Source organism: Phyllobates terribilis, unplaced genomic scaffold, assembly GCF_046119375.1.
Source record: "Phyllobates terribilis strain yellow unplaced genomic scaffold, ASM4611937v1 Scaffold_11__3_contigs__length_659146591, whole genome shotgun sequence".
Taxonomy (NCBI): Eukaryota; Metazoa; Chordata; class Amphibia; order Anura; family Dendrobatidae; genus Phyllobates; species Phyllobates terribilis.
The window spans coordinates 644,909,664-644,936,281 of record NW_027362771.1 but is presented as its reverse complement, the minus strand read 5'-3'; the positions used below and the strand labels follow the sequence as shown (position 1 = coordinate 644,936,281).

Here is a 26,618-nt window from a genome sequence, read left to right as displayed (position 1 = left end):
GGGACATGATGAAGGCTACTTTGGCTCGGTCGGTGGAAAACTGGTGTGCCAACAGTTCGAAGTGCAGAGTGCACTGGTTAATGAAGCCCCGTGCCTGGCTGGGATCTCCGCCAAAACGAGGAGGAGCGGAGAGGCGGGGACCGGGAAGAGATGCCATGGTGTTGATGGGCTGCGGCGGTGCCGGGGTAGTAAGTGTGCGTGTGGAGGCAGCTCCCGAAGAGGTAGACAATGTGTCCAGGCGGGAGTTAACACTACGCAGGTGACTCAGGATGGACTCCTGTTGGGACCTCTGACAGGAAAGTTCATGACATAAGTCCGAGAGCGAGGGAGCTTGGGTGCCACCGGGTTCCATGGCCCGAGCAAACTGTAACGGGTCTGGGAGGTGGAACCTCTGGGCAACGATACAAAGGGGCAGTCCTTGTAAGGAAGCGGGTGGCTCCCAGGGTAGGCGGGCAGGTAGTCACGGCAAGTGACGGGGACAGTCTCTGGGTAGAAGGGCAGGAGGTCACGGCAAGTGACGGGGACAGTCTCTGGGTAGAAGGGCAGGAGGTCATTGCAAGTGACGTGACAGTCTCTGGGTAGAAGGGCAGGAGGTCACGGCAAGTGACGGGGACAGTCTCTGGACAGGCAGGTGGTCACAGCAAGTGACGGCTAAGCCTCCAGATAGGCTAGCAGGCAGGTAGTAGGTGGACGCTCCCAGGTAAGCGGGCAAGAGTCTCTGGACAGGCAGGTGGTCACAGCAGGTGACGGCAGAGCCTCCAGGTAGGCTAGCGGGCAGGTAGCAGGCGGATGCTCCCAGGTGAGCGGGTAAGAGTCTCTGGACAGGCAGGTGGTCACAGCATGTGACAGCAGAGCCTCCAGGTAGGCTAGCGGGCAGGTAGTAGGCGGACGCTCCCAGGTGAGCGGGTAAGAGTCTCTGGACAGGCAGGTGGTCACAGCACGTGACGGCAGAGCCTCCAGGTAGGCTAGCAGGCAGGTAGCAGGCGGACGCTCCCAGGTGAGCGGGTAAACAGATCCATAGACAGACTGGCAGGGCTGGTAGGCAGACTGTCGGACCGCAGGAATGTAAGCAGATAGACAAGTATCAGGCAGGTATCAAGCAGGAATCTGGCAGGTAACTGGCAGGTATCTGGTAACGGGACCTGAGGGCTGAAGCAGAGTGATAGGCTATGCAACAACATTGCTCGGGCACCTCCATTTTGGAGGCGGTGCCTTATATATGGTGAGGTCCTCCGGCCATTGGCCGGGGACCCCTTAGGACGGCGCGCGCGGCCCCTTTAAGAGAGGGGGAGCGCGCGCGCGCGCCCTAAGCACAGTGGCCGGGAAGCAGCGCGCGCTGCCAGCAGAGCGGTAGGAAGACGCCGGGCAAGGAGCGGAGAGGTGAGGGGAACAGCGTCCCTGCCGACGCTACAGAGACCAGGTCAATGCCACACAGAGTTCTAGCAGCAGACACATCTCTACAACAACTGTTAAGAGGAGACTTTGTGCAGCAGGCCTTCATGGTAAAATAGCTGCTAGGAAACCACTGCTAAGGACAGGCAACAAGCAGAGGAGACTTGTTTGGGCTAAAGAACACAAGGAATGGACATTAGACCAGTGGAAATCTGTGCTTTGGTCTGATGAGTCCAAATTTGAGATCTTTGGTTCCAACCACCGTGTCTTTGTGCGACGCAGAAAAGGTGAACGGATGGACTCTACATGCCTGGTTCCCACCGTGAAGCATGGAGGAGGAGGTGTGATGGTGTGGGGGAGCTTTGCTGGTGACACTGTTGGGGATTTATTCAAAATTGAAGGCATACTGAACCAGCATGGCTACCACAGCATCTTGCAGCGGCATGCTATTCCATCCGGTTTGCGTTTAGTTGGACCATCATTTATTTTTCAACAGGACAATGACCCCAAACACCTCCAGGCTGTGTAAGGGCTATTTGACCAAGAAGGAGAGTGATGGGGGGCTACGCCAGATGACCTGGCCTCCACAGTCACCAGACCTGAACCCAATCGAGATGGTTTGGGGTGAGCTGGACCGCAGAGTGAAGGCAAAAGGGCCAACAAGTGCTAAGCATCTCTGGGAACTCCTTCAAGATTGTTGGAAGACCATTTCCGGTGACTACCTCTTGAAGCTCATCAAGAGAATGCCAAGAGTGTGCAAAGCAGTCATCAAAGCAAAAGGTGGCTACTTTGAAGAACCTAGAATATAAGACATATTTTCAGTTGTTTCACACTTTTTTGTTAAGTATATAATTCCACATGTGGTAATTCATAGTTTTGATGCCTTCAGTGTGAATGTACAATTTCCATAGTCATGAAAATACAGAAAAATCTTTAAATGAGAAGGTGTGTCCAAACTTTTGGTCTGTACTGTATATATATACATTATAAACACTTTTGCACACAAGTCAATATCTAAACATCCAATATTCATGCTAATTCATTCGTTGTTAGATGGAACTTTCTCCTGAAGTGCAATTACTCGGACCACCCAGAGACCCATTTCTTCTAGTTCAACCACAAAGTTGTAGACGTTAAAATCATCCTCATATAAAGAGGGAGGAAAGGGGAGAGAAAGCTGCAATCCCGGGGAAAGCTGCAATCCTGGGGAAAGCTGCAATCCCGGGGAAATCTGCACATACTAAGAAGGGAACGAACACAAGTAAGAAACAAGAATAAAAAACAATACTTTACTTGTGTGCAAAAGTGTTTATAATGTATATATATATATATATATATCCATTCCATGTGTCTTATCTGGCTGTATATTGTATATTTGCTTTGCTTCTGTATAGCGGATATCTAATTAGCTTCATCTTTTAACGCTTCTGTCCGTGGGGGTAAAGGTACCATGCCTCCCGCGAACACTAGCCTTCTAATATAGACATATGGTCTCATAATAATAGGTTGCATGTGAGCTATTACACAGTAATTATTATTATATCAATCCAACATTTATACTTTGACATACTATCCGCTTTTGTGACTTTCTAACTCTGATTTTTTGTTATCCATAAGATATATAAAAAAATGATTGCTATCTATGGTCTATTTCAATACTGCGCTATAGGTGTAATTTTGGTTGTGACCACAAAATTGTATTCTTTACTTAACTAGCCCCCCAGGCGTTAGTTATTCTCACCTACCGTACCGCTATTATGGGGTTTTTTGATCTGGTCTTCCCCCTTTAACTATACTGCGATGACGTAGGGATTCCTGTCCACCTGACCTGGAGGGGTGACATACGATCATGTGACGCTGGGGGCAGGACTAGTGACTTGCGATCACGTGATGCGAGGGGCGGTACTAGCTTCTCGCGATCACGTGATGTGCGGGGCGGCTCTAATGTTGCGTTCATTCTTTGCAAATGAACAGCAACATATACTTCCGGAGGGGAGGCTCTAACATGCGGATATGCGTCCATTTGTTAGTATGTATTACGATCAATCATTGGTTAGTTACCAAATTGCATTTCGCATCCCTTATACTGATTGGGCTAATTGCACTATATAAATGATACCGGTCTTAGTATGTCATTACCCCCAGAAGAAGGCACAGCGCTGAAACGCACGTAGGGGTGACGATACCTGGACTGATACTTTGACAAATACACATGTGAGTAATATAATCTTGTTTGTACCTCTTTATGCTAAATGGAGATTGTCCCTTTCTGTATTTAGCTATGCACTGTGCACTTTAGCGGCTCATTGGAGCTTTTCTGGTAGTTTTTATACTATCAGTTGGGTTATGCTATATGTTTGACATATCCATATTTGCATGTGTCCCATTTTTGGGATTTCTCATACTTGCTCTGTACCATGTGTTTCCTTCAGCCCTGGGTATCTTTTTACATAGCTTACCACTAATCTATTTATGGCATTTTTACATTTTGTATTGACAATAAACTTTGCCTTCTTATGTATCATCATGTTCTATATGAATCAGTATTGGAGACGGTGAACGGATTTGGATTGTTTGATATGTGACCTGGGTGGTCAATAACTTTGTTTCTTCTTGGCTCTGATGATGTCACAGTGTCAGCCCTGATGATGTCACCATGTCGGCTCTGATGATGTCACAGTGTCAGCCCTGATGATGTCACCATGTCAGCTCTGATGATGTCACAGTGTCAGCCCTGATGATGTCACCATGTCGGCTCTGATGGTGTCACAGTGTCAGCCCTGATGATGTCACCATGTCGGCTCTGGTGATGTCACAGTGTCAGCCCTGAAGATGTCACCATGTCGGCTCTGGTGATGTCACAGTGTCAGCCCTGATGATGTCACCATGTCGGCTCTGGTGATGTCACAGTGTCAGCCCTGATGATGTCACCATGTCGGCTCTGATGATGTCACAGTGTCAGCCCTGATGATATCACCATGTCGGCTTTGATGATGTCACAGTGTCAGCCCTGATGATGTCACCATGTCGGCTCTGGTGATGTCACAGTGTCAGCCCTGCTGATGTCACCATGTCGGCTCTGATGATGTCACAGTGTCAGCCCTGATGATGTCACCATGTCGGCTCTGGTGATGTCACAGTGTCGGCTCTGATGATGTCACAGTGTCAGCCCTGAAGATGTCACCATGTCGGCTCTGGTGATGTCACAGTGTCAGCCCTGAAGATGTCACCATGTCGGCTCTGGTGATGTCACAGTGATGGCCTTGATGATGTCACAATGTCGGAACCCTAAGTGACTGCAGTGACGGTTCCGCAGACAGAACACTGGGAGCTGCAGTCTTCAAGGACCCCACAAGTCCCCACGTCTCCTCGGCCTCACAGCAGTCACATGACAGGACGATGAAGAGGACGGCCAGTCACAGCAGCCACGGCTCTGGAGAGGTCTGGGGGCCACCTGTCCTATGTGGGAACCATAGCAACTAATGAGGAGGGCATCACTACTCCCAGCATTCCCCAAACAGCAATAACAAACCTACCACTGTGAAATGCGCTTCTCTCTGGTGACAGCCAATCAGATCGCTGCCTTTATCCTCTGCGGGGGGAGGGGACAGCCGCCCGGGGGAGGGGACAGCCGCCCGTGAGATCACATGTGGAGCACAGCGCCCAATCAGATATCAGCTTTGTATTACCGCCAGTGAACGCACACATCTGATTGGTTGCTATGGGCGACGTCCTGATACAGGAGGCGGAGTTACTTGTGGTTTGTCTTATCAGGAGCAGGACGGGAATATAAGGAGGACGAGCGCGGAGCACAGAGGGAAGCGGAGCGCTGAGGAGAGCGGAGCACGGAGTACGGAGGGAGGCGGAGCGCGGAGGGAAGGGGAGCACGGAGGGAAGCGGAGCGATGAGGAGAGCGGAGCACGGAGGGAAGCGGAGCACGGAGGGAAGCGGAGCGCGGAGGGGAACACGGAGGGAAGCGGAGCGCGGAGGAAGGGAGCGGAGCGCGGCTCCGTGCTCACCTCTCTGCTCCCTTCCGTGCTCCGCTCTCTGCTCCGTGCTCCGCTCCCCTCCGTCTTCTGCTCCCCTCCGTGCTCCGCTCCCCTCCGCGTTCTGCTCCCCTCCGTGCTCCGCTCCCCTCCGCGTTCTGCTCCCCTCTGTGCTCCGCTCCCCTCCACGTTCTGCTCCCCTCCGTGCTCCGCTCCCCTCCGTGTTCTGCTCCCCTCCGTGCTCTGCTCCCCTCCGTGCTCTGCTCCCCTCCGTGCTCCGCTCCCCTCCGCATTCTGCTCCCCTCCGCGTTCTCCCCTCCGTGCTCCGCTCCCCTCCGCATTCCGCTCCCCTCCGTGCTCCGCTCCCTTCCGTGTTCTGCTCCCCTCCGTGCTCCGCTCCCTGCTCTGCTCCCCTCTGCGTTCTGCTCCCCTCCGCGCTACGCTCTCCTCCGCTCCCCTCCGTGCTCTGTTCTCTGCTCCGCTCCCTGCCCCGCTCCACATTCTGCCTCCCTCCGTGCTCCGCTCTCTGCCCCCTCCGTGCTCCGCTCTCTGCTCCCCTCCGTGCTCTGCTCCCCTCTGCGTTCTGCTCCCCTCCGTGCTCCGTTCCCCTCCGCATTCTGCTCCCCTCCGTGCTCCGCTCCCCTCCGCGCTTCGCTCCCCTCCGCGTTCTGCTCCCCACCGTGCTCCGCTCCCCTCCGTGCTCCGCTCCCTGCTCTGCTCCCCTCCGTGCTCCGCTCCCCTCCACGTTATGCTCCCCTCCATGCTCCGCTCCCCTCCGCGCTCTGCTCCCCTCCGTGCTCCGCTCTCTGCTCTGCTCCCCTCCATACTCCGCTCTCTGCTCCCCTCCCTGCTCCGCTCCCCTCCGCACTCTGCTCCCCTCTGTGCTCCGCTCCCCTCCGCCCGTGCTCCGCTCCCTGCTCCCCTCCGCGTTCTGCTCCCCTCCGTGCTCCGCTCCCCTCCGCGTTCTGCTCCCCTCCGTGCTCCGCTCCCCTCCGCGTTCTGCTCCCCTCCGTGCTCCGCTCCCCTCCGCATTCTGCTCCCCTCCGTGCTCCGCTCCCCTCCGCGTTCTGCTCCCCTCCGTGCTCCGCTCCCCTCCGCGTTCTGCTCCTCTCCGTGCTCCGCTCCCCTCCGTGCTCCGCTCTCTGCTCCCCTCCGCATTCTGCTCCCTTCCGTGCTCCGCTCCCCTCCGTGCTCCGCTCTCTGCTCCCCTCCGTGTTCTGCTCCCCTCCGTGTTCTGCTCCCCTCCGTGTTCTGCTCCGCTCCCCTCCGTGTTCTGCTCCCCTCCGTGTTCTGCTCCCCTCCGTGTTCTGCTCCCCTCCGTGTTCTGCTCCCCTCCGTGCTCCGCTCCCCTCCGTGTTCTGCTCCCCTCCGTGCTCCCCTACGTGCTCTGCTCCCCTCCGTGCTCCGCTCCCCTCTGCGTTCTGCTCCTCTCCATTGCTCCGCTCCCCTCCGTGTTCTGCTCCCCTCCGTGCTCCCCTCCCTGCTCTGCTCCCCTCCGCATTCTGCTCCCCTCCGTGCTCCGCTCCCCTCCGCGTTCTGCTCCCCTCCGTGCTCCGCTCCCCTCCGCGTTCTGCTCCTCTCCGTGCTCCTCTCCCCTCCGTGCTCCGCTCTCTGCTCCCTTCCGTGTTCCGCTCCCCTCCACATTCTGCTCCCCGCCGTGCTCCGCTCTCCTCTGCGTTCTGTTCCCCTCCGTGCTCCGCTCCCCTCCGCGTTTTGCTCCCCTCCGTGCTCCGCTCCCCTCCGCGTTCTGCTCCCCTCCGCTCTGCCCCCTCCGTGCTCCGCTCTCTACTCCCCTCCGTGCTCTGCTCCCCTCCGCGTTCTGCTCCCCTCCGTGCTCCGTTCCCCTCCGCATTCTGCTCCCCTCCGCGATCTGCTCCTCTCCGTGCTCCGCTCCGCTCCCCTCCGCATTCTGCTCCCCGCCGTGCTCCGCTCCCTGCTCTGCTCCCCTCCGTGCTCCGCTCCCCTCCACGTTATGCTCCCCTCCATGCTCTGCTCCCCTCCGCGCTCTGCTCCCCTCCGTTCTCTGCTCTGCTACCCTCCATGCTCCGCTCTCTGCTCCCCTCCCTGCTCCGCTCCCCTCCGCACTCTGCTCCCCTCTGTGCTCCGCTCCCCTCCGCCCGTGCTCCGCTCCCTGCTCCCCTCCGTACTCCGCTCCCCTCCGCGTTCTGCTCCCCTCCGCGTTCTGCTCCCCTCCGCGTTCTGCTCCCCTCCGTGCTCCGCTCCCCTCCGCGTTCTGCTCCCCTCCGTGCTCCGCTCCCCTCCGCGTTCTGCTCCCCTCCGTGCTCCGCTCCCCTCCGTGTTCTGCTCCTCTCCGTGCTCCGCTCCCCTCGGGGCTCCGCTCTCTGCTCCCCTCCGCATTCTGCTCCCTTCCGTGCTCCGCTCTCTGCTCCCCTCCGTGTTCTGCTCCCCTCCGTGTTCTGCTCCCCTCCGTGCTCCGCTCCCCTCCGTGCTCCGCTCCCCTCCGTGCTCCGCTCCCCTCCGTGCTCCACTCCCCTCCGTGTTCTGCTCCCCTCCGTGCTCCCCTACTTGCTCTGCTCCCCTCCACATTCTGCTCCCCTCCGTGCTCCGCTCCCCTCCGCGTTCTGCTCCTCTCCATTGCTCCGCTCCCCTCCGTGTTCTGCTCCCCTCCGTGCTCCGCTCCCTGCTCTGCTCCCCTCCGCATTCTGCTCCCCGTCGTGCTCCGCTCCCCTCCGCGTTCTGCTCCCCTCCGTGCTCTGCTCCCCTCCGCGTTCTGCTCCCCTCCGTGCTCCGCTCCCCTCCGCGTTCTGCTCCTCTCCGTGCTCCGCTCTCTGCTCCCCTCCGTGTTCCGCTCCCCTCCGCGTTCTGCTCCCCTCCGTGCTCCGCTCCCCTCCGTGCTCCGCTCCCCTCCGTGCTCCGCTCCCCTCCGCGTTCTGCTCCCCTCCGTGCTCCGCTCCCCTCCGCGTTCTGCTCCCCTCCGCGTTCTGCTCCCCTCCGCGTTCTGCTCCCCTCCGCGTTCTGCTCCCCTCCGCGTTCTGCTCCCCTCCGTGCTCCGCTCCCCTCCGCGTTCTGCTCCCCTCCGTGCTCCGCTCCCCTCCGCGTTCTGCTCCCCGCCGTGCTCCGCTCCCCTCCGCGTTCTGCTCCCCTCCGCGTTCCGCTCCCCTCCGTGGTCCGCTCCCCTCCGCGTTCTGCTCCCCTCCGTGCTCCGCTCCCCTCCGCGTTCTGCTCCCCACCGTGCTCCGCTCCCCTCCGCGTTCTGCTCCCCGCCGTGCTCCGCTCCTCTCCTCGTTCCGCTCCGCTCCCCTCCGCGTTCTGCTCCCCTCCGTGTTCTGCTCCCCTCCGTGCTCCGCTCCCCTCCCCTCCGTGTTCTGCTCCCCTCCGTGTTCTGCTCCCCTCCGTGCTCCGCTCCCTGCTCTGCTCCCCTCCGCATTCTGCTCCCCTCCGTGCTCCGCTCTCCTCCGCGTTCTGCTCCCCTCCGTGCTCCGCTCCCCTCCGTGTTCTGCTCCCCTCCGTGCTCCGCTCCCCTCCGTGCTCCGCTCCCCTCCGTGCTCCGCTCCCCTCCGCGTTCTGCTCCCCTCCGTGCTCCGCTCCCCTCCGTGTTCTGCTCCCCGCCGTGCTCCGCTCCCCTCCGCGTTCTGCTCCCCTCCGCGTTCTGCTCCCCTCCGCGTTCTGCTCCCCTCCGCGTTCTGCTCCCCTCCGTGCTCCGCTCCCCTCCGCGTTCTGCTCCCCTCTGTGCTCCGCTCCCCTCCGCGTTCTGCTCCCCTCCGTGCTCCGCTCCCCTCCGCGTTCTGCTCCCCTCCGCGTTCTGCTCCCCTCCGTGCTCCGCTCCCCTCCGCGTTCTGCTCCCCTCCGTGCTCCGCTTCCCTCCGCGTTCTGCTCCTCTCCGTGCTCCGCTCCCCTCCACGTTCTGCTCCTCTCCGTGCTCCGCTCCCCTCCGTGCTCCGCTCCCCTCCGCGTTCTGCTCCCCTCCGTGCTCCGCTCCCCTCCGCATTCTGCTCCCCTCCGTGCTCCGCTCCCCTCCGCGTTCTGCTCCTCTCCGTGCTCCGCTCCCCTCCGTGATCCGCTCCCTGCTCTGCTCCCCTCCGTGCTCCACTCCCCTCCACTTTCTGCTCCCCTCCACGTTCTGCTCCCCTCCGCGCTCCGCTCTCTGCTCTGCTCCCCTCCGTGCTCCGCTCTCTGCTCTGCTCCCCTCCGTGTTCCGCTCTCTGCACTGCTCCGCTCCCCTCCGCCCTCTGCTCCCCTCTGTGCTCCGCTCCCCTCCGTGCTCCGCTCCCTGCTCCCCTCCGCGTTCTGCTCCCCTCCGCGTTCTGCTCCCCTCCGTGCTCCGTTCCCCTCCGTGCTCCGCTCCCCTCCGTGCTCCGCTCCCCTCCGCGTTCTGCTCCCCTCCGCGTTCTGCTCCCCTCCGTGCTCCGCTCCCCTCCGCGTTCTGCTCCCCTCCGTGCTCCGCTCCCCTCCGCGTTCTGCTCCCCTCCGTGCTCCGCTTCCCTCCGCGTTCTGCTCCTCTCCGTGCTCCGCTCCCCTCCACGTTCTGCTCCTCTCCGTGCTCCGCTCCCCTCCGTGCTCCGCTCCCCTCCGTGTTCTGCTCCCCTCCGCGTTCTGCTCCCCGCCGTGCTCCGCTCCCCTCCGAGTTCTGCTCCCCTCCGCGTTCTGCTCCCCTCCGCGTTCTGCTCCCCTCCGCGTTCTGCTCCCCTCCGCGTTCTGCTCCCCTCTGTGCTCCGCTCCCCTCCGCGTTCTGCTCCCCTCTGTGCTCCGCTCCCCTCCGCGTTCTGCTCCCCTCCGTGCTCCGCTCCCCTCCGCGTTCTGCTCCCCTCCGCGTTCTGCTCCCCTCCGTGCTCCGCTTCCCTCCGCATTCTGCTCCCCTCCGTGCTCCGCTCCCCTCCGCGTTCTGCTCCTCTCCGTGCTCCGCTCCCCTCCGTGATCCGCTCCCTGCTCTGCTCCTCTCCGTGCTCCACTCCCCTCCACTTTCTGCTCCCCTCCACGTTCTGCTCCCCTCCATGCTCCGCTCTCCTCCGCGTTCTGCTCCCCTCCGTGCTCCGCTCTCTGCTCTGCTCCCCTCCGTGCTCCGCTCTCTGCTCTGCTCCCCTCCGTGTTCCGCTCTCTGCACTGCTCCGCTCCCCTCCGCACTCTGCTCCCCTCCGCACTCTGCTCCCCTCTGTGCTCCGCTCCCCTCCGTGCTCCGCTCCCTGCTCCCCTCCGCGTTCTGCTCCCCTCCGCGTTCTGCTCCCCTCCGTGCTCCGCTCCCCTCCGTGCTCCGCTCCCCTCCTCGTTCTGCTCCCTTCCGTGCTCCGCTCCCCTCCGCTTTCTGCTCCCCTCCGTGCTCCGCTTCCCTCCGCGTTCTGCTCCCCTCCGTGCTCCGCTTCCCTCCGCGTTCTGCTCCCCTCCGTGCTCCGCTTCCCTCCGCGTTCTGCTCCCCTCCGTGCTCCGCTCCCCTCTGCGTTCTGCTCCTCTCCGTGCTCCGCTCCCCTCCGTGTTCTGCTCCCCTCCGTGCTCCGCTCCCTGCTCTGCTCCCCTCCGCATTCTGCTCCCCTCCGTGCTCCGCTCTCCTCCGCGTTCTGCTCCTCTCCGTGCTCTGCTCCCCTCCGTGTTCTGCTCCCCTCCGTGCGCCGCTCCCTGCTCTACTCCCCTCTGCATTCTGCTCCCCTCCGTGCTCCGCTCCCCTCCGCGTTCTGCTCCCCTCCGTGCTCCGCTCCCCTCCGTGTTCTGCTCCCCTCCGTGTTCTGCTCCCCTCCGTGTTCTGCTCCCCTCCGTGCTCCGCTCCCTGCTCTGCTCCCCTCCGCATTCTGCTCCCCTCCGTGCTCCGCTCTCCTCCGCGTTCTGCTCCTCTCCGTGCTCCGCTCCCCTCCGTGTTCTGCTCCCCTCCGTGCTCTTCTCCCTGCTCTACTCCCCTCCGCGTTCTGCTCCCCTCCGCGTTCTGCTCCTCTCCGTGCTCTGCTCCCCTCCGTGTTCTGCTCCCCTCCGTGCTCCGCTCCCTGCTCTGCTCCCCTCCGCATTCTGCTCCCCTCCGTGCTCCGCTCCCCTCCGCGTTCTGCTCCTCTCCGTGCTCCGCTCCCCTCCGTGCTCCGCTCCCTGCTCTGCTCCCCTCCGTGCTCCGCTCCCCTCCACTTTCTGCTCCCCTCCACGTTATGCTCCCCTCCATGCTCCGCTCCCCTCCGCGTTCTGCTCCCCTCCGTGCTCCGCTCTCTGCTCTGCTCCCCTCCGTGCTCCGCTCTCTGCTCTGCTCCCCTCCGTGTTCCGCTCTCTGCACTGCTCCGCTCCCCTCCGCACTCTGCTCCCCTCTGTGCTCCGCTCCCCTCCGTGCTCCGCTCCCTGTTCCCCTCCGCGTTCTGCTCCCCTCCGCGTTCTGCTCCCCTCCGTGCTCCGCTCCCCTCCGCGTTCTGCTCCCCTCCGTGCTCCGCTCCCCTCCGCTTTCTACTCCCCTCCGTGCTCCGCTTCCCTCCGCGTTATGCTCCCCTCCGTGCTCCGCTTCCCTCCGCGTTATGCTCCCCTCCGTGCTCCGCTTCCCTCCGCGTTCTGCTCCCCTCCGTGCTCCGCTTCCCTCCGCGTTCTGCTCCCCTCCGTGCTCCGCTTCCCTCCGCGTTCTGCTCCCCTCCGTGCTCTGCTCCCCTCTGCGTTCTGCTCCTCTCCGTGCTCCGCTCCCCTCCGTGTTCTGCTCCCCTCCGTGTTCTGCTCCCTGCTCTGCTCCCCTCCGCATTCTGCTCCCCTCCGTGCTCCGCTCTCCTCCGCGTTCTGCTCCTCTCCGTGCTCCGCTCCCCTCCGTGTTCTGCTCCCCTCCGTGCTCCGCTCCCTGCTCTACTCCCCTCTGCATTCTGCTCCCCTCCGTGCTTCGCTCCCCTCCGCGTTCTGCTCCCCTCCGTGCTCCGCTCCCCTCCGTGCTCCGCTCCCCTCCACGTTCTGCTCCCCTCCGCGCTCCGCTCCCCTCCGCGCTCCGCTCCCCTCTGCGTTCTGCTCCCCGCCGTGGTCCGCTCCCCTCCGTGCTCCGCTCCCTTCCGTGTTCTGCTCTGCTCCCCTCTGCGTTCTGCTCCCCTCCGCGCTACGCTCTCCTCCGCTCCCCTCCGTGCTCTGTTCTCTGCTCCTCTCCCTGCCCCGCTCCGCATTCTGCCTTCCTCCGTGCTCCGCTCTCCGCTCTCTGCCCCCTCCGTGCTCCCCTCCCCTCCGTGCTCTGCTCCCCTCCGTTCTCTGCTCCCCTCCGTGTTCCGTTCCCCTCCGTGTTCCGTTCCCCTCCGCGTTCTGCTCCCCTCCGCGTTCTGCTCCTCTCCGTGCTCTGCTCCGCTCCCCTCCGCGCTCCGCTCCCCTCCACGTTCTGCTCCCTGCTCCGCTCCCCTCCCTGCTCTGCTCCCCTCCGTGCTCCGCTCCCCTCCACGTTCTGCTCCCCTCCGTGCTTCGCTCCCCTCCACGTTCTGCTCCCCTCCATGCTCCGCTCCCCTCCGCGTTCTGCTCCCCTCCGTGCTCCGCTCTCTGCTCTGCTCCCCTCTGTGCTCCGCTCTCTGCTCTGCTCCCCTCCCTGCTCCGCTCCCCTCCGCACTCTGCTCCCCTCTGTGCTCCGCTCCCCTCCGCCCGTGCTCCCCTCCGTGCTCCGCTTCCTGCTCTGCTCCCCTCCGTACTCCGCTCCCCTCCGCGTTCTGCTCCCCTCCGTGCTCCGCTCCGCTCCCCTCCGCGTTCTGCTCCCCTCCGTGCTCCGATCCCCTCCGCGTTCTGCTCCTCTCCGTGCTCCGCTCCCCTCCGCGTTCTGCTCCCCGCCGTGCTCCGCTCCCCTCCGTGCTGCGCTCCCTGCGGGGAACGGAGCAGAGCGGGGAGCGGAACAGGGAACAGAGCGGAGCAGGGAGCTGAGCGGAGCAGAGAACGGAGCGGGGAGCGGAACAGGGAGCAGAGAACAGAGCGGGGAGCGGAGCAGAGCATGGAACGGAGCGGGGAGCAGAGAACAGAGCACGGAGCAGAACGGAGCAGGGAGAAGAGCGGAGCTGAGAACGGAGCGCGGAGCAGAGCGGGGAGCGGAACAGGGAGCAGAGCGGAGCAGAGAACGGAGCGGGGAGCAGAGCGTGGAACGGAGCAGGGATCAGAGAACAGAGCAGGGAGCTGAGAACGGAGCACGGAGCGGAGCGAGGAGCAGATCAGAGCGGAACAGAGAACAGAGTGCGGAGCTGGGCAGGGAGCAGAGAACAGAACGCGGAGCATGGAGGAGAGCTAATCAGGGAGCAAATAACAGGAGTGGCGCAGGGAGCAGAGCGGAGCAGAGAACAGAGCACGGAGGGGAGCAGAACGCGGAGGGGAGCAGAACGCAGAGGGGAGCAGAACGCAGAGGGGAGCGGAGCACGGAGGGGAGCAAAACGCGGAAGGGAGCGGAGCACGGAGGGGAGCAACACGCGGAGGGGAGTGGATCTGAGCATTGAGGGGAGCAGAACTTGGAGGGGTAGTGGAGGAGAGCAGAACGCGGAGGGGAGCGGAGCATGGAGGGGAGCATAATGCAGAGGGGAGCAGAGCATGGAGGGGAGCAGAGCAGGGAGTGGAGTACGGAGGGGAGGAGAACGCGGAGGGGAGCGGAGCACGGAGGGGAGCAGAACGCGGAGGGGTGCGGAGAGGATCACAGAGAGGAGCAGAACACGGAGGGGAGCAGAACGCGGAGGGGAGTGGAGCATGGAGGGGAGCAGAACGCGGAGGGGAGCAGAGCGGAGCACGGAGGGGAGCGGAGCACGGTGGGAGCAGAGAGCGGAGCACGGAAGGGAGCAGAGAGCGGAGCACGGAAGGGAGCAAAACGCGGAGGGGAGCGGAGCACGGAAGGGAGCAACACGCGGAGGGGAGTGGATTGGAGCATTGAGGGGAGCAGAACTTGGAGGGGTAGTGGAGCGTAGCACGGAGGAGAGCAGAACGCGGAGGGGAGCATAATGCGGAGGGGAGCAGAGCACGGAGGGGAGTGGAGTACGGAGGGGAGGAGAACGCGGAGGGGAGCGGAGCACGGAGGGAAGCAGAACGCGGAGGGGTGCGGAGAGGATCACAGAGAGGAGCAGAACGCGGGGGGGAGCGGAGCACGGAGGGGAGCAGAACGCGGAGGGGAGGGGAGTGGAGCATGGAGGGGAACAGAACGCGGAGGGGAGCAGGGAGCGGAGCACGAAGGGGAGCAGAGAGCGGAGCACGGAGGGGAGCATAACAAGGAGGGGAGGGGAGCAGAGAGCGGAGCACGGAGGGAGGCAGAACGCGGAGGGGAGCGGGGCAGGGAGCGGAGCAGAGAACCGAGCGTGGAGCACAGAGGGGAGCGGGGCAGGAAGCGGAGCGGAGCAGAGAACGGAGTGCGGAGCACGGAGGGGAGCGGAGCAGAGAACAGAGCGCGGAGGGGAGCGGAACAGGGAGCGGAGCAGAGAACAGAGCGGGGAGCGGAACAGGGAGCAGAGCGGAGCAGGGAGCTGAGCGGAGCAGAGAATGGAGCGGGGAGCGGAGCAGAGCGGGGAGCGGAACAGGGAGCAGAGAACGGAGCGGGGAGCAGAGCAGAGCATGGAACGGAGCGGGGAGCAGAGAACAGAGCACGGAGCAGAGCGCAGCAGGGAAAAGAGCGGAGCTGAGAACGGAGCGGAGCGAGGAGCAGATCAGAGCGGAGCAGAGAACAGAGTGCGGAGCGGGGCAGGGAGCAGAGAACAGAGCGTGGAGCACGGAGGAGAGCGGATCAGGGAGCAAATAACAGGAGCAGGGCAGGGAGCAGAGAACAGAGCACGGAGGGGAGCGGAGCATGGAGGGGAGCAGAACGCAGAGGGTAGCAGAACGCAGAGGGGAGCAGAGCACGGAGGGGAGCAGGGAGCGGAGCACGGAGGGGAGCAGAACACGGAGGGGAGCGGAGCACGGCGGGGAGCAGAACGCGGAGGGGAGTGGAGCGGAGCACGGAGAGGAGCAGAACGCGGAGGGGAGCAGAACGTCAAGGGGAGCGGAGCGCGGAGGGGAGCAGAACGCGGAGGGGAGCAGAGAGCGGAGCACGAAGGGGAGCAGAGAGCGGAGCGGAGCACGGAAGGGAGCAGAGAGCTTAGCACGGAGGGGAGCAGAGAGCGGAGCACGGAGGGGAGCATAGCACGGAGCGGAGCACGGAGGGGGCAGAGAACGGAGCACGGAGGGAGGCAGAACGCGGAGGGGTGCGGAGCAGAGAACCAAGCACGGAGGGGAGCGGGGCAGGAAGCGGAGCGGAGCAGAGAACCGAGCGCGGAGCATGGAGCTGAGCAGGGCAGGGAGCAGAGAACGGAGTGCGGAGCATGGAGGGGAGCGGGGCAGGGAGCAGAGAACGGTGTGCGGAGGGGAGCGGAGCACGGAGGGGAGCGGAGCAGAGAACTGAGTGTGGAGCACGGAGCGGAGCATGGAGGGGAGCGGAGCAGAGAACAGAGCGCGGAGGGGAGCGGAACAGGGAGCAGAGCGAAGCGGAGAACAGAGTGGGGAGCGGAGCTGAGTGGGGAGCGGAACAGGGAGCAGAGAACGGAGCGGAGAGCAGAGCGTGGAACAGAGCGGGGAGCAGAGAACAGAGCACGGAGCAGAGCGCAGAGCAGGGAGCAGAGCGGATCTGAGAACGGAGCACAGCGAGGAGCAGATCAGAGCGGAGCAGAGAGCAGAGTGAGGAGCGGGGCAGGGAGCAGAGAACAGAGCGCGGAGCACGGAGGAGAGCGAATCAGGAAGCAAATAACGAGCGGGGCAGGGAGCAGAGCGGAGCAGAGAACAGAGCACTGAGTGGAGCACAGAGGGGAGCAGAACGCGGAGGGGAGCAGAACGCAGAGGGGAGCGGAGCACGGAGGGGAGCAAAACGCGGAGGGGAGCGGAGCACGGAAGGTAGCATAGCACAGAGGGGAGCAGAGAGCGGAGCACGGAGGGAGGCAGAACGCGGAGCGGAGCGGGGCAGGGAGCGGAGCAGAGAACCTAGCGTGGAGCACGGAGGGGAGCGGGGCAGGGAGCAGAGCAGAGAATCGAGCATAGAGCACGGAGGGGAGCAGGGCAGGGAGCAGAGAACAGAGCGCGGAGGGGAGCGGGGCAGGGAACAGAGCGGAGCAGAGAACTGAGTGCAGGCACGGAGCGGAGCAGAGAACAGAGCGCGGAGGGGAGCGGAACAGGGAGCAGAGCAGAGAACAGACCAGGGAGCGGAGCAGAGCGGAGCAGGGAGCAGAGAACGGAGTGGGGAGAGGAGCAGAGCGGGGAGCGGAACAGGGAGCAGAGCAGAGAAGGAGCGGGGAGTGGAGCAGAGCGGGGAGCAGAGAACGAAGCAGAGCACAGACCAGGGAGCAGAGCGGAGCTGAGAACGGAGCGGAGCGAGGAGCAGATCAGAGCGGAGTAGAGAACAGAGTGCGGAGCGGGGTAGGGAGCAGAGAACAGAGCACGGAGAAGAGGGGATCAGGGAGCAAATAACAGGAGCAGAGAACAGAGCACGGAGTGGAGCACGGAGGGGAGCGGGGCAGAGAACAGCGTAGCAGGGAGAGGAAGAGGGAGCAGAGCGGAACAGGGAGCAGAGAACGGAGCGGGGAGCGGAGCAGAGCGGGGAGCGGAGCATGGAGCGGAGCAGCGAGCAGAGCACGAAACGAGGAGAGGAGCGGTGAGCATAGAACAGAGCAGGGAGTGGAGCAGGTAGCAGAGCGGAGCTGAGATCGGAGCACAGAGCGGAGCGGGGAGCAGAGTGAGGAGCAGAGTGGAGCAGGGAGCAGAGTGGAGGAGAGAACAGAGCGCGGAGCACGGAGCGGAGCACTGAAGGGAGCAGAGCAGGGAGCAGAGCGGATCAGAGAACGGAGCACGGAGCGGGGAGTGGAGCAGAGACCAGAGCACGGAGTGGAGCGAGGAGCAGGGAGCAGAGCAAGCAGCAGAGCGGGGAGCGGAGCAGAGAAAAGAGCACAGAGCGGAGCGAGGAGTGGGGAGCAGAGAACGGAGTGCAGAGCGGGGAGTGGAGCAGAGCAGAGCTGAGATCGGAGCACGGAGCGGAACGCGGAGCGGGGAGCAGAGCGAGGAGCGGAGCAGAGAACAGAGTGCGGAGCATGGAGCGGAGCACTGAAGGGAGCAGAACTGGGAGCAGAGCGGATCAGAGAACGGAGCGCAGAGCGGGGAGCGGAGTCGAGACCAGAGCACGGAGTGGAGCGAGGAGCTGGGAGCCGAGCAAGGAGCAGAGCGGGGAGCGGAGCAGGGAGCAGAGCCGTGAGCGGAGCAGAGAAAAGAGCACGGAGCGAGGAGTGGGGAGCAGAGAACGGAGCGAGGAGCGGAGCAGGGAGCAGAGCGGAGCAGAGAATGGAGCGAGGAGCAGAGCAGTGAGCAGAGCGGGGAGCGGAACAGGGAGCAGAGCGGAGCAGGGAGCCGAGCGGAGCAGAGAACGGAGCACAGCGGGGAGCGGAACAGGGAGCAGAGCGGAGCAGAGAAAAGAGCACGGAGCGGAGCGAGGAGTGGGGAGCAGAGAATGGAGTGGGGAGCGGAGCAGGGAGCAGAGCGGAGCAGAGAATGGAGCGAGGAGCAGAGCAGTGAGCAGAGCGGGGAGCGGAACAGGGAGTCGAGCGGAACAGGGAGCAGAGCGCGGAGCAGAGCACGGAGCGGGGAGCAGAGAACGGAGCGCGGGGCAGAGCAGGGAGCGGAGCAGAGCGGAGCTGAGAACGGAGCGAGGAGCAGGGCAGGGAGCGGAGCAGAGAACAGAGCGCAGAGCATGGAGGGGAGCGGGGCAGAGAACAGCGCAGAGGGGAGTGGAGTCGGGAGTGGAACAGGGAGCAGAGCGGGGAGCGGAGCAGAGAGCAGAGCGGAACAGAGAAAAGAGCGCGGAGCAGAGAACGGACCGGGGAGCAGAGCAGAGCACGGAGCGGGGAGCAGAGAACGGAGTGCGGAGCGGAGTGCAGAGAACGGAGCGGGGAACGAAGCAGAGCGGGGAGCGGAGCAGGGAGCAGAGCATGGAGCGGAGCAGAGCACAGAGCAGAGCGAGGAGAGGAACGAGAAGCAGAGAACGGAGCGGGGAGCGGAGCAGACCGGGTAGCGGAGCAGGGAGCAGAGCGGAGCTGAGAACGGAGCACGGAGCGGAACGCGGAGTATGGAGGGGAGCAGAGCAGGGAGCGGAGCGGGGAGCAGAGCGAGGAGCGGAGCAGAGTGGAGCAGGGAGCAGATCAGAGAACCGAGCGCGGAGCACGGAAGGTAGCAGAGCAGGGAGCAGAGCGGATTTGAGAACAGAGCGCAAAGCACGGAGCGGGGAGCGGAGCAGAGACCAGAGCAAGGAGCGGAGCAGAGCGGGGAGCGGAGCAGGGAGCAGAGCAGCGCAGAGAAAAGAGCACAGAGCGGAGCGAGGAGTGGGGAGCAGAGAACGGAGTGCAGAACGCGGGAAGCGGAGCAGAGAACGGAGCGGAACGCGGCGGAGAGCGGAGCAGAGCGGAGCAGAGAATGGAGCGCAAAGCACGGAGCGGGGAGCAGAGCAAAGAGCAGAGCGGGGAGCAGAGCAGGGAGCAGAGCGGGGATCGGAGCAAGGAGCAGATCAGGGAGCGGAGCAGAGAAAAGAGCACGGAGCGGAACGAGGAGCGGGGAGCAGAGAACGGAGTGCAGAGCGCGAAGTGGAGCAGGGAGCAGAGCAGAGAACGGAGCGCGGCGGGGAGCAGAGCGGAGCAGAGAACAGAGCAGAGTGAGGAGCGGAGCAAGGACCGGAGCAGGGAGCAGAATGGGGAGTGGAGCATGGAGCGGAGCAGAATGGGGAGTGGAGCACGGAGCGGAACTGGGAGCGGAGCAGAGTGGGGATCAAAGAATGGAGCACGGAGCGGAGCGAGGAGCGGCACAGAGTGGGGAGCGGAGTGGAGCAGAGAATGGAGCGGGGAGCGGAGCACGGAGGGGAGAGGGGAGCGGAACTAAGAGTGGAGCACTGAGGGGAGCGGAGCACGGAGGGAAGCGAAGTATGTAGTGGAGCACGGAGGAGAGGGGGACCTGAACTAGGAGCGGAAGGGAGCGGTGCATGGAGTGGAACACGGAGCGGAGCGCGGAGGGGAGCGGAAGTGGGAGTGGAGCACAGAAGGGAGCAAGGTGGAGCTCGGAGCGGAGCATGGAGCGGAGCGGGGAGCGGAACTGGGAGCGGAGCACGGAGGGGAGCGGAGCGCGAAGCGGGGAGCAGAGCATAGAGTGGAGCAGAGAGCGGAGCAGGAAGCAGAGCGCGGAGCAGGGAGCACAGTGAGGAGCGGAGCGGGAAGCAGAGCATTGGCGCGGAGCAGGTAGCAGAATGCGAAGCAAGGAGCAGAGCGCAGAGCAGGGAGCCAAACGCAGAACAGGGAGCAGCGCACGGAGTGGAGCGCGGAGCAGAGCAGGGAGCAGAGCGGGACGTTTCCTCCCAGCCACAGTGACCTATGAGTGAGTCTGTGGTAAGGGGTCAGGCTGCCATCAGCACAGAGGATTTCAGGACCATCGGCTCTGTCCACTATTGGGTTAGCAACAGGGCAAGATAGGCCAAGAAGAATAGGAGCACAGAGTATTTCAAGAGCAGAGTATGCTGATCATGTGAGATCACAGTTACTTAGTGAGCAGCACAGAGTGTTTCAGAGCCTGATACTGAATGACTCCTAATAATCTCCATTGCAGGTAAAGAAACAACATCTGGAGCGAGAGCCGAATCCCAGAGGAAGGAACGTCACCCTGCAAGACCTACCCCCGGAGCTGGTGAGTCAGTCACCTTCAGAGCTGCACTCACTGTGCTACTGCTACATCCTGTCTCATCCTCCAGTCACCTCCAGAGCTGCACTCACTGTGCTGCTCTGTCCAGCAGAATAGTGACTGCAGCTTTGGATGTGACTGGAGGATAAAATACGATGCAACAGCAGAATAGTGACCGCAGCTCTAGAGGTGACTGGAGGATAAGACACGATGTAACAGCAGAATAGTGAGTGCAGCTGTGCAGCTCTGGAGGTGACTGAAGGATAAGACACAATGTAACAGCAGAAGAGTGACTTCAGCTCTGGAGGTGACTGGAGGATAAGACCTGATGTAACAGCAGAATAGTGACCACAGCTCTGGAGGATAAGACAGGATGTTACAGCAGAATAGTGAGTGCAGCTCTGGAGGTGACTGGAGGATTACACATGATGTAACAGCAGAATAGTGAGTGCTGCTCTGGAGGTGACTGGAGGCTAAAACAAGATGTAACAGCAGAATAGAGAGTGCAGCTCTGGACGTGACTGGAGGATAAAACCTGATGTAACAGCAGAATAGTGAGTGCAGCTCTGGAGGTGACTGGAGGATAAGACCTGATGTAACTGCAGAATAGTGAGTGCAGCTCTGGAGGTGACTGGAAGATAAGATGTGATGTAACAGCAGAATAGTGACTGCAGCTCTAGAGGTGACTGCAGGATAAGACACGATGTAACAGCAGAATAGTGAGTGCAGCTCTGGAGGTGACTGGAGGATAAGACATGAATGTAACAGCAGAATAGTGAGTGCAGCTCTGGAGGTGACTGGAGGATAAGACACGATGTAACAGCAGAATGGCGAGTGCAGCTCTGGAGGTGACTGGAGGATAAGACACGATGTCACAGCAGAATAGTGATTGCAGCTCTTGAGGTGACTGGAGGATAAGACATGATATAACAGCAGAATAGTGAGTGCAGCTCTGGAGCTGACTGGAAGATAAGACACGATGTAACAGCAGAATAGTGAGTGCAGCTCTGGAGGTGACTGCAGGGTAAGATATGTAACAGCAGAATGGCGAGTGCAGCTCTGGAGGTGACTGGAGGATAAGACATCATGTAACAGCAGAATAGTGAGTGCAGCTCTGGAGGTGACTGGAGGAAAAGACACGATGTCACAGCAGAATAGTGAGTGCAGCTCTGAAGGTGACTGGAAGATAAGACACGATGTGACAGCAGATTAGTGAGTGCAGCTCTGGAGGTGACTGGAGGATAAGACTCGATGTAACAGAAGAATAGTGACTGCAGCTCTGGAGGTGACTGGAGGATAAGACTCGATGTAACAGAAGAATAGTGAGTGCAGCTCTGGAGGTGACTGGAGGATAAGACACGATGTCTCAGCAGAATAGTGAGTGCAGCTCTGGAGGTGACTGGAGGATAAGACACGATGTCACAGCAGAATAGTGAGTGCAGCTCTGGAGGTGACCCTGCGTTGCTCTCCCACAGGTGGAGCACATTATCTCCTTCCTCTCGCTCCGGGATGTGATGCTCCTCGGGGAGACCTGTCGCTTTCTGCACCAGGTGTGTAACAGCTGCAGGTCCTGGAGGAGCCTGTACCAGAGGATCCGACCGCAGCACACCCAGGCCGCCAACTGGAGGAGACTGGCCATCCTGCACTGTAAGGAGGGGGCACGGGTCAGAGGTCATCCTGCACTGTAAGGAGGGGGCACGGGTCAGAGGTCATCCTGCACTGTAAGGAGGGGGCACGGGTCAGAGGTCACCCTGCACTGTAAGGAGGGGGCACACGTCAGAGGTCACCCTGCACTGTAAGGAGGGGGCACACGTCAGAGGTCATTGTGGAGGTCAGGTCACCCTGCACTGTAAGGAGGGGGCACACGTCAGAGGTCACCCTGCACTGTAAGGAGGGGGCAGGGGTCAGAGGTCACCCTGCACTGTAAGGAGGGGGCACAGGTCAGAGGTCACCCTGCACTGTAAGGAGGGGGCACACGTCAGAGGTCACCCTGCACTGTAAGGAGGGGGCAGGGGTCAGAGGTCACCCTGCACTGTAAGGAGGGGGCAGGGGTCAGAGGTCACCCTGCACTGTAAGGAGGGGGCACACGTCAGAGGTCATTCTGCACTGTAAGGATGGGGCACACGTCAGAGGTCATGTCACCCTGCACTGTAAGGAGGGGGCACAGGTCAGAGGTCATTGTGGAGGTCAGGTCATCCTGCACTGTAAGGATGGGGCACACGTCAGAGGTCACCCTGCACTGTAAGGAGGGGGCAGGGGTCAGAGGTCACCCTGCACTGTAAGGAGGGGGCACAGGTCAGAGGTCACCCTGCACTGTAAGGAGGGGGCACACATCAGAGGTCACCCTGCACTGTAAGGAGGGGGCACACGTCAGAGGTCACCCTGCACTGTAAGGATGGGGCACACGTCAGAGGTCATGTCACCCTGCACTGTAAGGAGGGGGCACAGGTCAGAGGTCATTGTGGAGGTCAGGTCATCCTGCACTGTAAGGATGGGGCACACGTCAGATTTCAGGTCATCCTGCATTGTAAGGAGGGGGCACAGGTCAGAGGTCACCCTGCACTGTAAGGAGGGGGCACGGGTCAGAGGTCACCCTGCACTGTAAGGAGGGGGCACAGGTCAGAGGTCACCCTGCACTGTAAGGAGGGGGCACACGTCAGAGGTCACCCTGCACTGTAAGGAGGGGGCACAGGTCAGAGGTCACCCTGCACTGTAAGGAGGGGGCACACGTCAGAGGTCACCCTGAACTGTAAGGAGGGGGCACACGTCAGAGGTCACCCTGAACTGTAAGGAGGGGGCACACTTCAGAGGTCATGTCACCCTGCACTGTAAGGAGGGGGCACAGGTCAGAGGTCATTGTGGAGGTCAGGTCATCCTGCATTGTAAGGAGGGGTCACAGGTCAGAGGTGATTGTGGAGGTCAGTGACCAGGAGAGGCCGCCATCTTGTCTATTTTCTTCTAGACACAAAGGGGATATTCTTCCACAGTTTTTCCAGCCGCCAGCACCTGTGTGGTCAGACCGTGTCCCCCATCAGCTCCAATGGCTTCCAGCGCTTCCTCGCGACGGCGCACAACCTGTATGTCCTGGACTACACGGGGGCGCTCTTCCACCTCCGCGGCAGCATCAGGAACCCCGGCTACACCGTCATCCGAGGAGAGTGGAGGACGTATCTAGAGTACGCACCGCTGTGCCAGGACGTCAAAGATGTGAGCGTCGCCCCACGGAGGCTGTGCTGGGCCTTGTAGTGTCGTACAGTGACGGCAGATGTTTCCATGGTAACCTGGGGTGATTTCAGTGTTATTTCCATGGCGCCATCACTGTCTCATGGTTGTGTTTCCATGGTAACATTGTCCACTCCGGTGTAGTTTCTATGGTAACACCGTGCTGTGTCCATGGTGACATTGCCTTTTTTTGTTTTGGTTCCATGGTGACTAATGTTGGTAACGCCTTGAAACGACATTGTGTTGTTTCCATGGTTATACACATCATGATCATGTTTACATGGTAACGCTTAGTATGTCATAGTGTTGTTTCCATGGTAACGCTGTATACAATCCCTTCTTTCCACCATATTGTGCAGTTCACCTGTGACTCGAAGAGCGACGCCTCGTACCACAGGTATCTGTACGTCCTCGCCTCTCGAGAGGTCCTTGACAGCGAGGTCTCCAGACGATGTGACAGCGTGGAGATCTACGTCCAGTCCTCCGGACAGCGTGTCTTTAAGATGACTTTCCACCCGTCCATGAACTTCCAGAAGATCTCACTGATGGGCGCGGAGACGGAGAGGCAGCTACTGCTGCTGACAGGTGAAGATGGCCGCCAGGAGACATCACTGACCGGCCCATCACTGACCGGCCCATCACTGACCGTCACATCACTGACCAGCCCATCACTGACCGTCACATCACTGACCAGCCCATCACTGACCGTCACATCACTGACCAGCCCATCACTGACCGTCACATCACTGACCGTCACATCACTGACCGTCACATCACTGACCAGCCCATCACTGACCGTCACATCACTGACCGGCCCATCACTGACCGTCACATCACTGACCAGCCCATCACTGACCGTCACATCACTGACCAGCCCATCACTGACCGTCACATCACTGACCGTCACATCACTGACCGGCTCAACACTGACCAGCCCATCACTGACCGTCACATCACTGACCGACTCATCCCTGACCGTCACATCACTGACCGGCTCATCACTGACCGTCACATCACTGACCGCCTCAACACTGACCGTCACATCACTGACCGTCACATCACTGACCATCACATCACTGACCGTCACATCACTGACCACCTCAACACTGACCGTCACATCACTGACTGTCACATCACTGACCAGCCCATCACTGACCGTCACATCACTGACCGGCTCAACACTGACCGTCACGTCACTGACCATCACATCACTGACCGGCCCATCACTGACCGTCACATCACTGACCGTCACATCACTGACCAGCCCATCACTGACCGGCCCATCACTGACCGTCACATCACTGACCGCCTCAACACTGACCGTCACGTCACTGACCATCACATCACTGACCGGCTCAACACTGACCGTCACGTCACTGACCGGCCCATCACTGACCGTCACATCACTGACCAGCCCATCACTGACCGGCCCATCACTGACCGTCACATCACTGACCGCCTCAACACTGACCGTCACATCACTGACCGGCTCATCACTGACCGGCTCATCACTGACCGGCTCATCACTGACCGTCACATCACTGACCGTCACATCACTGACCGCCTCAACACTGACCGTCACATCACTGACCACCTCAACACTGACTGTCACATCACTGACCGGCCCATCACTGACCGTCACATCACTGACCGGCCCATCACTGACCGGCCCATCACTGACCGGCCCATCCCTGACCGTCACATCACTGACCGGCCCATCACTGACCGGTTCATCACTGACCGGCCCATCACTGACCCTCACATTACTGACTGGCCCATCACTGACCGTCACATCACTGACTGTCATATCACTGACCGGCCTATCACTGACCGTCACAACACTGACCAGCCCATCACTGACCGTCACATCACTGACCGGCTCATCACTGACCGTCACATCACTGACCGGCCCATCACTGACCGGCCCATCCTTGACCGTCACATCACTGACCGGTCCATCACTGACCGTTTCATCACTGACCGTTTCATCACTGACCGGTTCATCACTGACCGGTTCATCACTGACCGGCTCATCACTGACCGGCTCATCACTGACAGGCTCATCACTGACCGTCACATCACTGACCGTCACATCACTGACTGTCACATCACTGACCGGCCCATCACTGACCGTCACAACACTGACCAGCCCATCACTGACCGTCACATCACTGACCGGCTCATCACTGACCGTTACATCACTGACCGGCCCATCACTGACCGGCCCATCACTGACGGTCACATCACTGACCAACTCATCACTGACCGGCCCATCACTGACGGTCACATGACTGACCGGCCCATCACTGACCGGCCCATCACTGACCGGCCCATCACTGACCGTCACATCACTGACCGGCCCATCACTGACTGTCACATCACTGACCGTCACATCACTGACCGGCCCATCACTGACCGGCCCATCACTGACCGGCCCATCACTGACCGGCCCATCACTGACGGTCACATCACTGACCAACTCATCACTGACCGGCCCATCACTGACGGTCACATGACTGACCGGCCCATCACTGACCGGCCCATCACTGACCGGCCCATCACTGACTGTCACATCACTGACCGTCACATCACTGACCGGCCCATCACTGACCGGCCCATCACTGACCGTCACATCACTGACCGGCCCATCACTGATGGTCACATCACTGACCGACTTATCACTGACCGTCACATCACTGACCGACTCATCACTGACCGGCTCATCACTGACCGACTCATCACTGACCGGCTCATCACTGACCGGCTCATCACTGACCGTCCCATCACTGACCAGCCCATCACTGACCGTCACATCACTGACCGGCCCATCACTGACCGTCACATCTCTGACTGGCACATCACTGACCGGCCCATCACTGACCGTCTCATCACTGACCGGCCCATCACTGACCGTCACATCACTGACCGGCTCATCACTGACCATCTCATCACTGACCGGCCCATCACTGACTGGCCCTTCACTGACCGTCACATCACTGACCGGCCCATCACTGACCGGCCCATCCCTGACCGTCACATCCCTGACCGTCACATCCCTGACCGGCCCATCACTGACCGGCCCATCCCTGACCGGCCCATCCCTGACCGGCCCATCACTGACCGTCACATCCCTGACCGACTCATCACTGACCGGCCCATCACTGACCGTCACATCACTGGCCGACTCATCACTGACCGGCCCATCACTGACCGGCCCATTACTGACCGTCACATCACTGGCCGACTCATCACTGACCGTCACATCACTGACCAGCCCATCACTGACCGGCCCATCACTGACCGGCCCATCACTGACCGTCACATCACTGACCAGCCCATCACTGACCGTCACATCACTGACCAGCCCATCACTGACCGTCACATCACTGACCGGCCCATCACTGACGGTCACATGACTGACCGGCCCCTCACTGACCGTCACATCCATGGCTCCTGTTTCCA

General features: G+C 61.4%; 1 protein-coding gene across 1 annotated transcript in view; it reads left to right on the top strand.

The window, feature by feature from the left end:
• The first annotated feature begins 3,397 nt into the window (after positions 1-3,397).
• The window catches only part of FBXO24 (F-box protein 24), a 181,071-nt gene continuing 157,850 nt past the window's right edge, over positions 3,398-26,618 (top strand). The window contains exons 1-6 of the mRNA XM_073655006.1: positions 3,398-3,444; positions 3,567-3,606; positions 19,863-19,940; positions 21,410-21,581; positions 22,897-23,141; positions 23,516-23,741. Of these exons, the coding sequence (XP_073511107.1) occupies positions 3,398-3,444; positions 3,567-3,606; positions 19,863-19,940; positions 21,410-21,581; positions 22,897-23,141; positions 23,516-23,741 (808 nt within the window). The remainder of the gene's footprint in view (positions 3,445-3,566; positions 3,607-19,862; positions 19,941-21,409; positions 21,582-22,896; positions 23,142-23,515; positions 23,742-26,618) is intronic.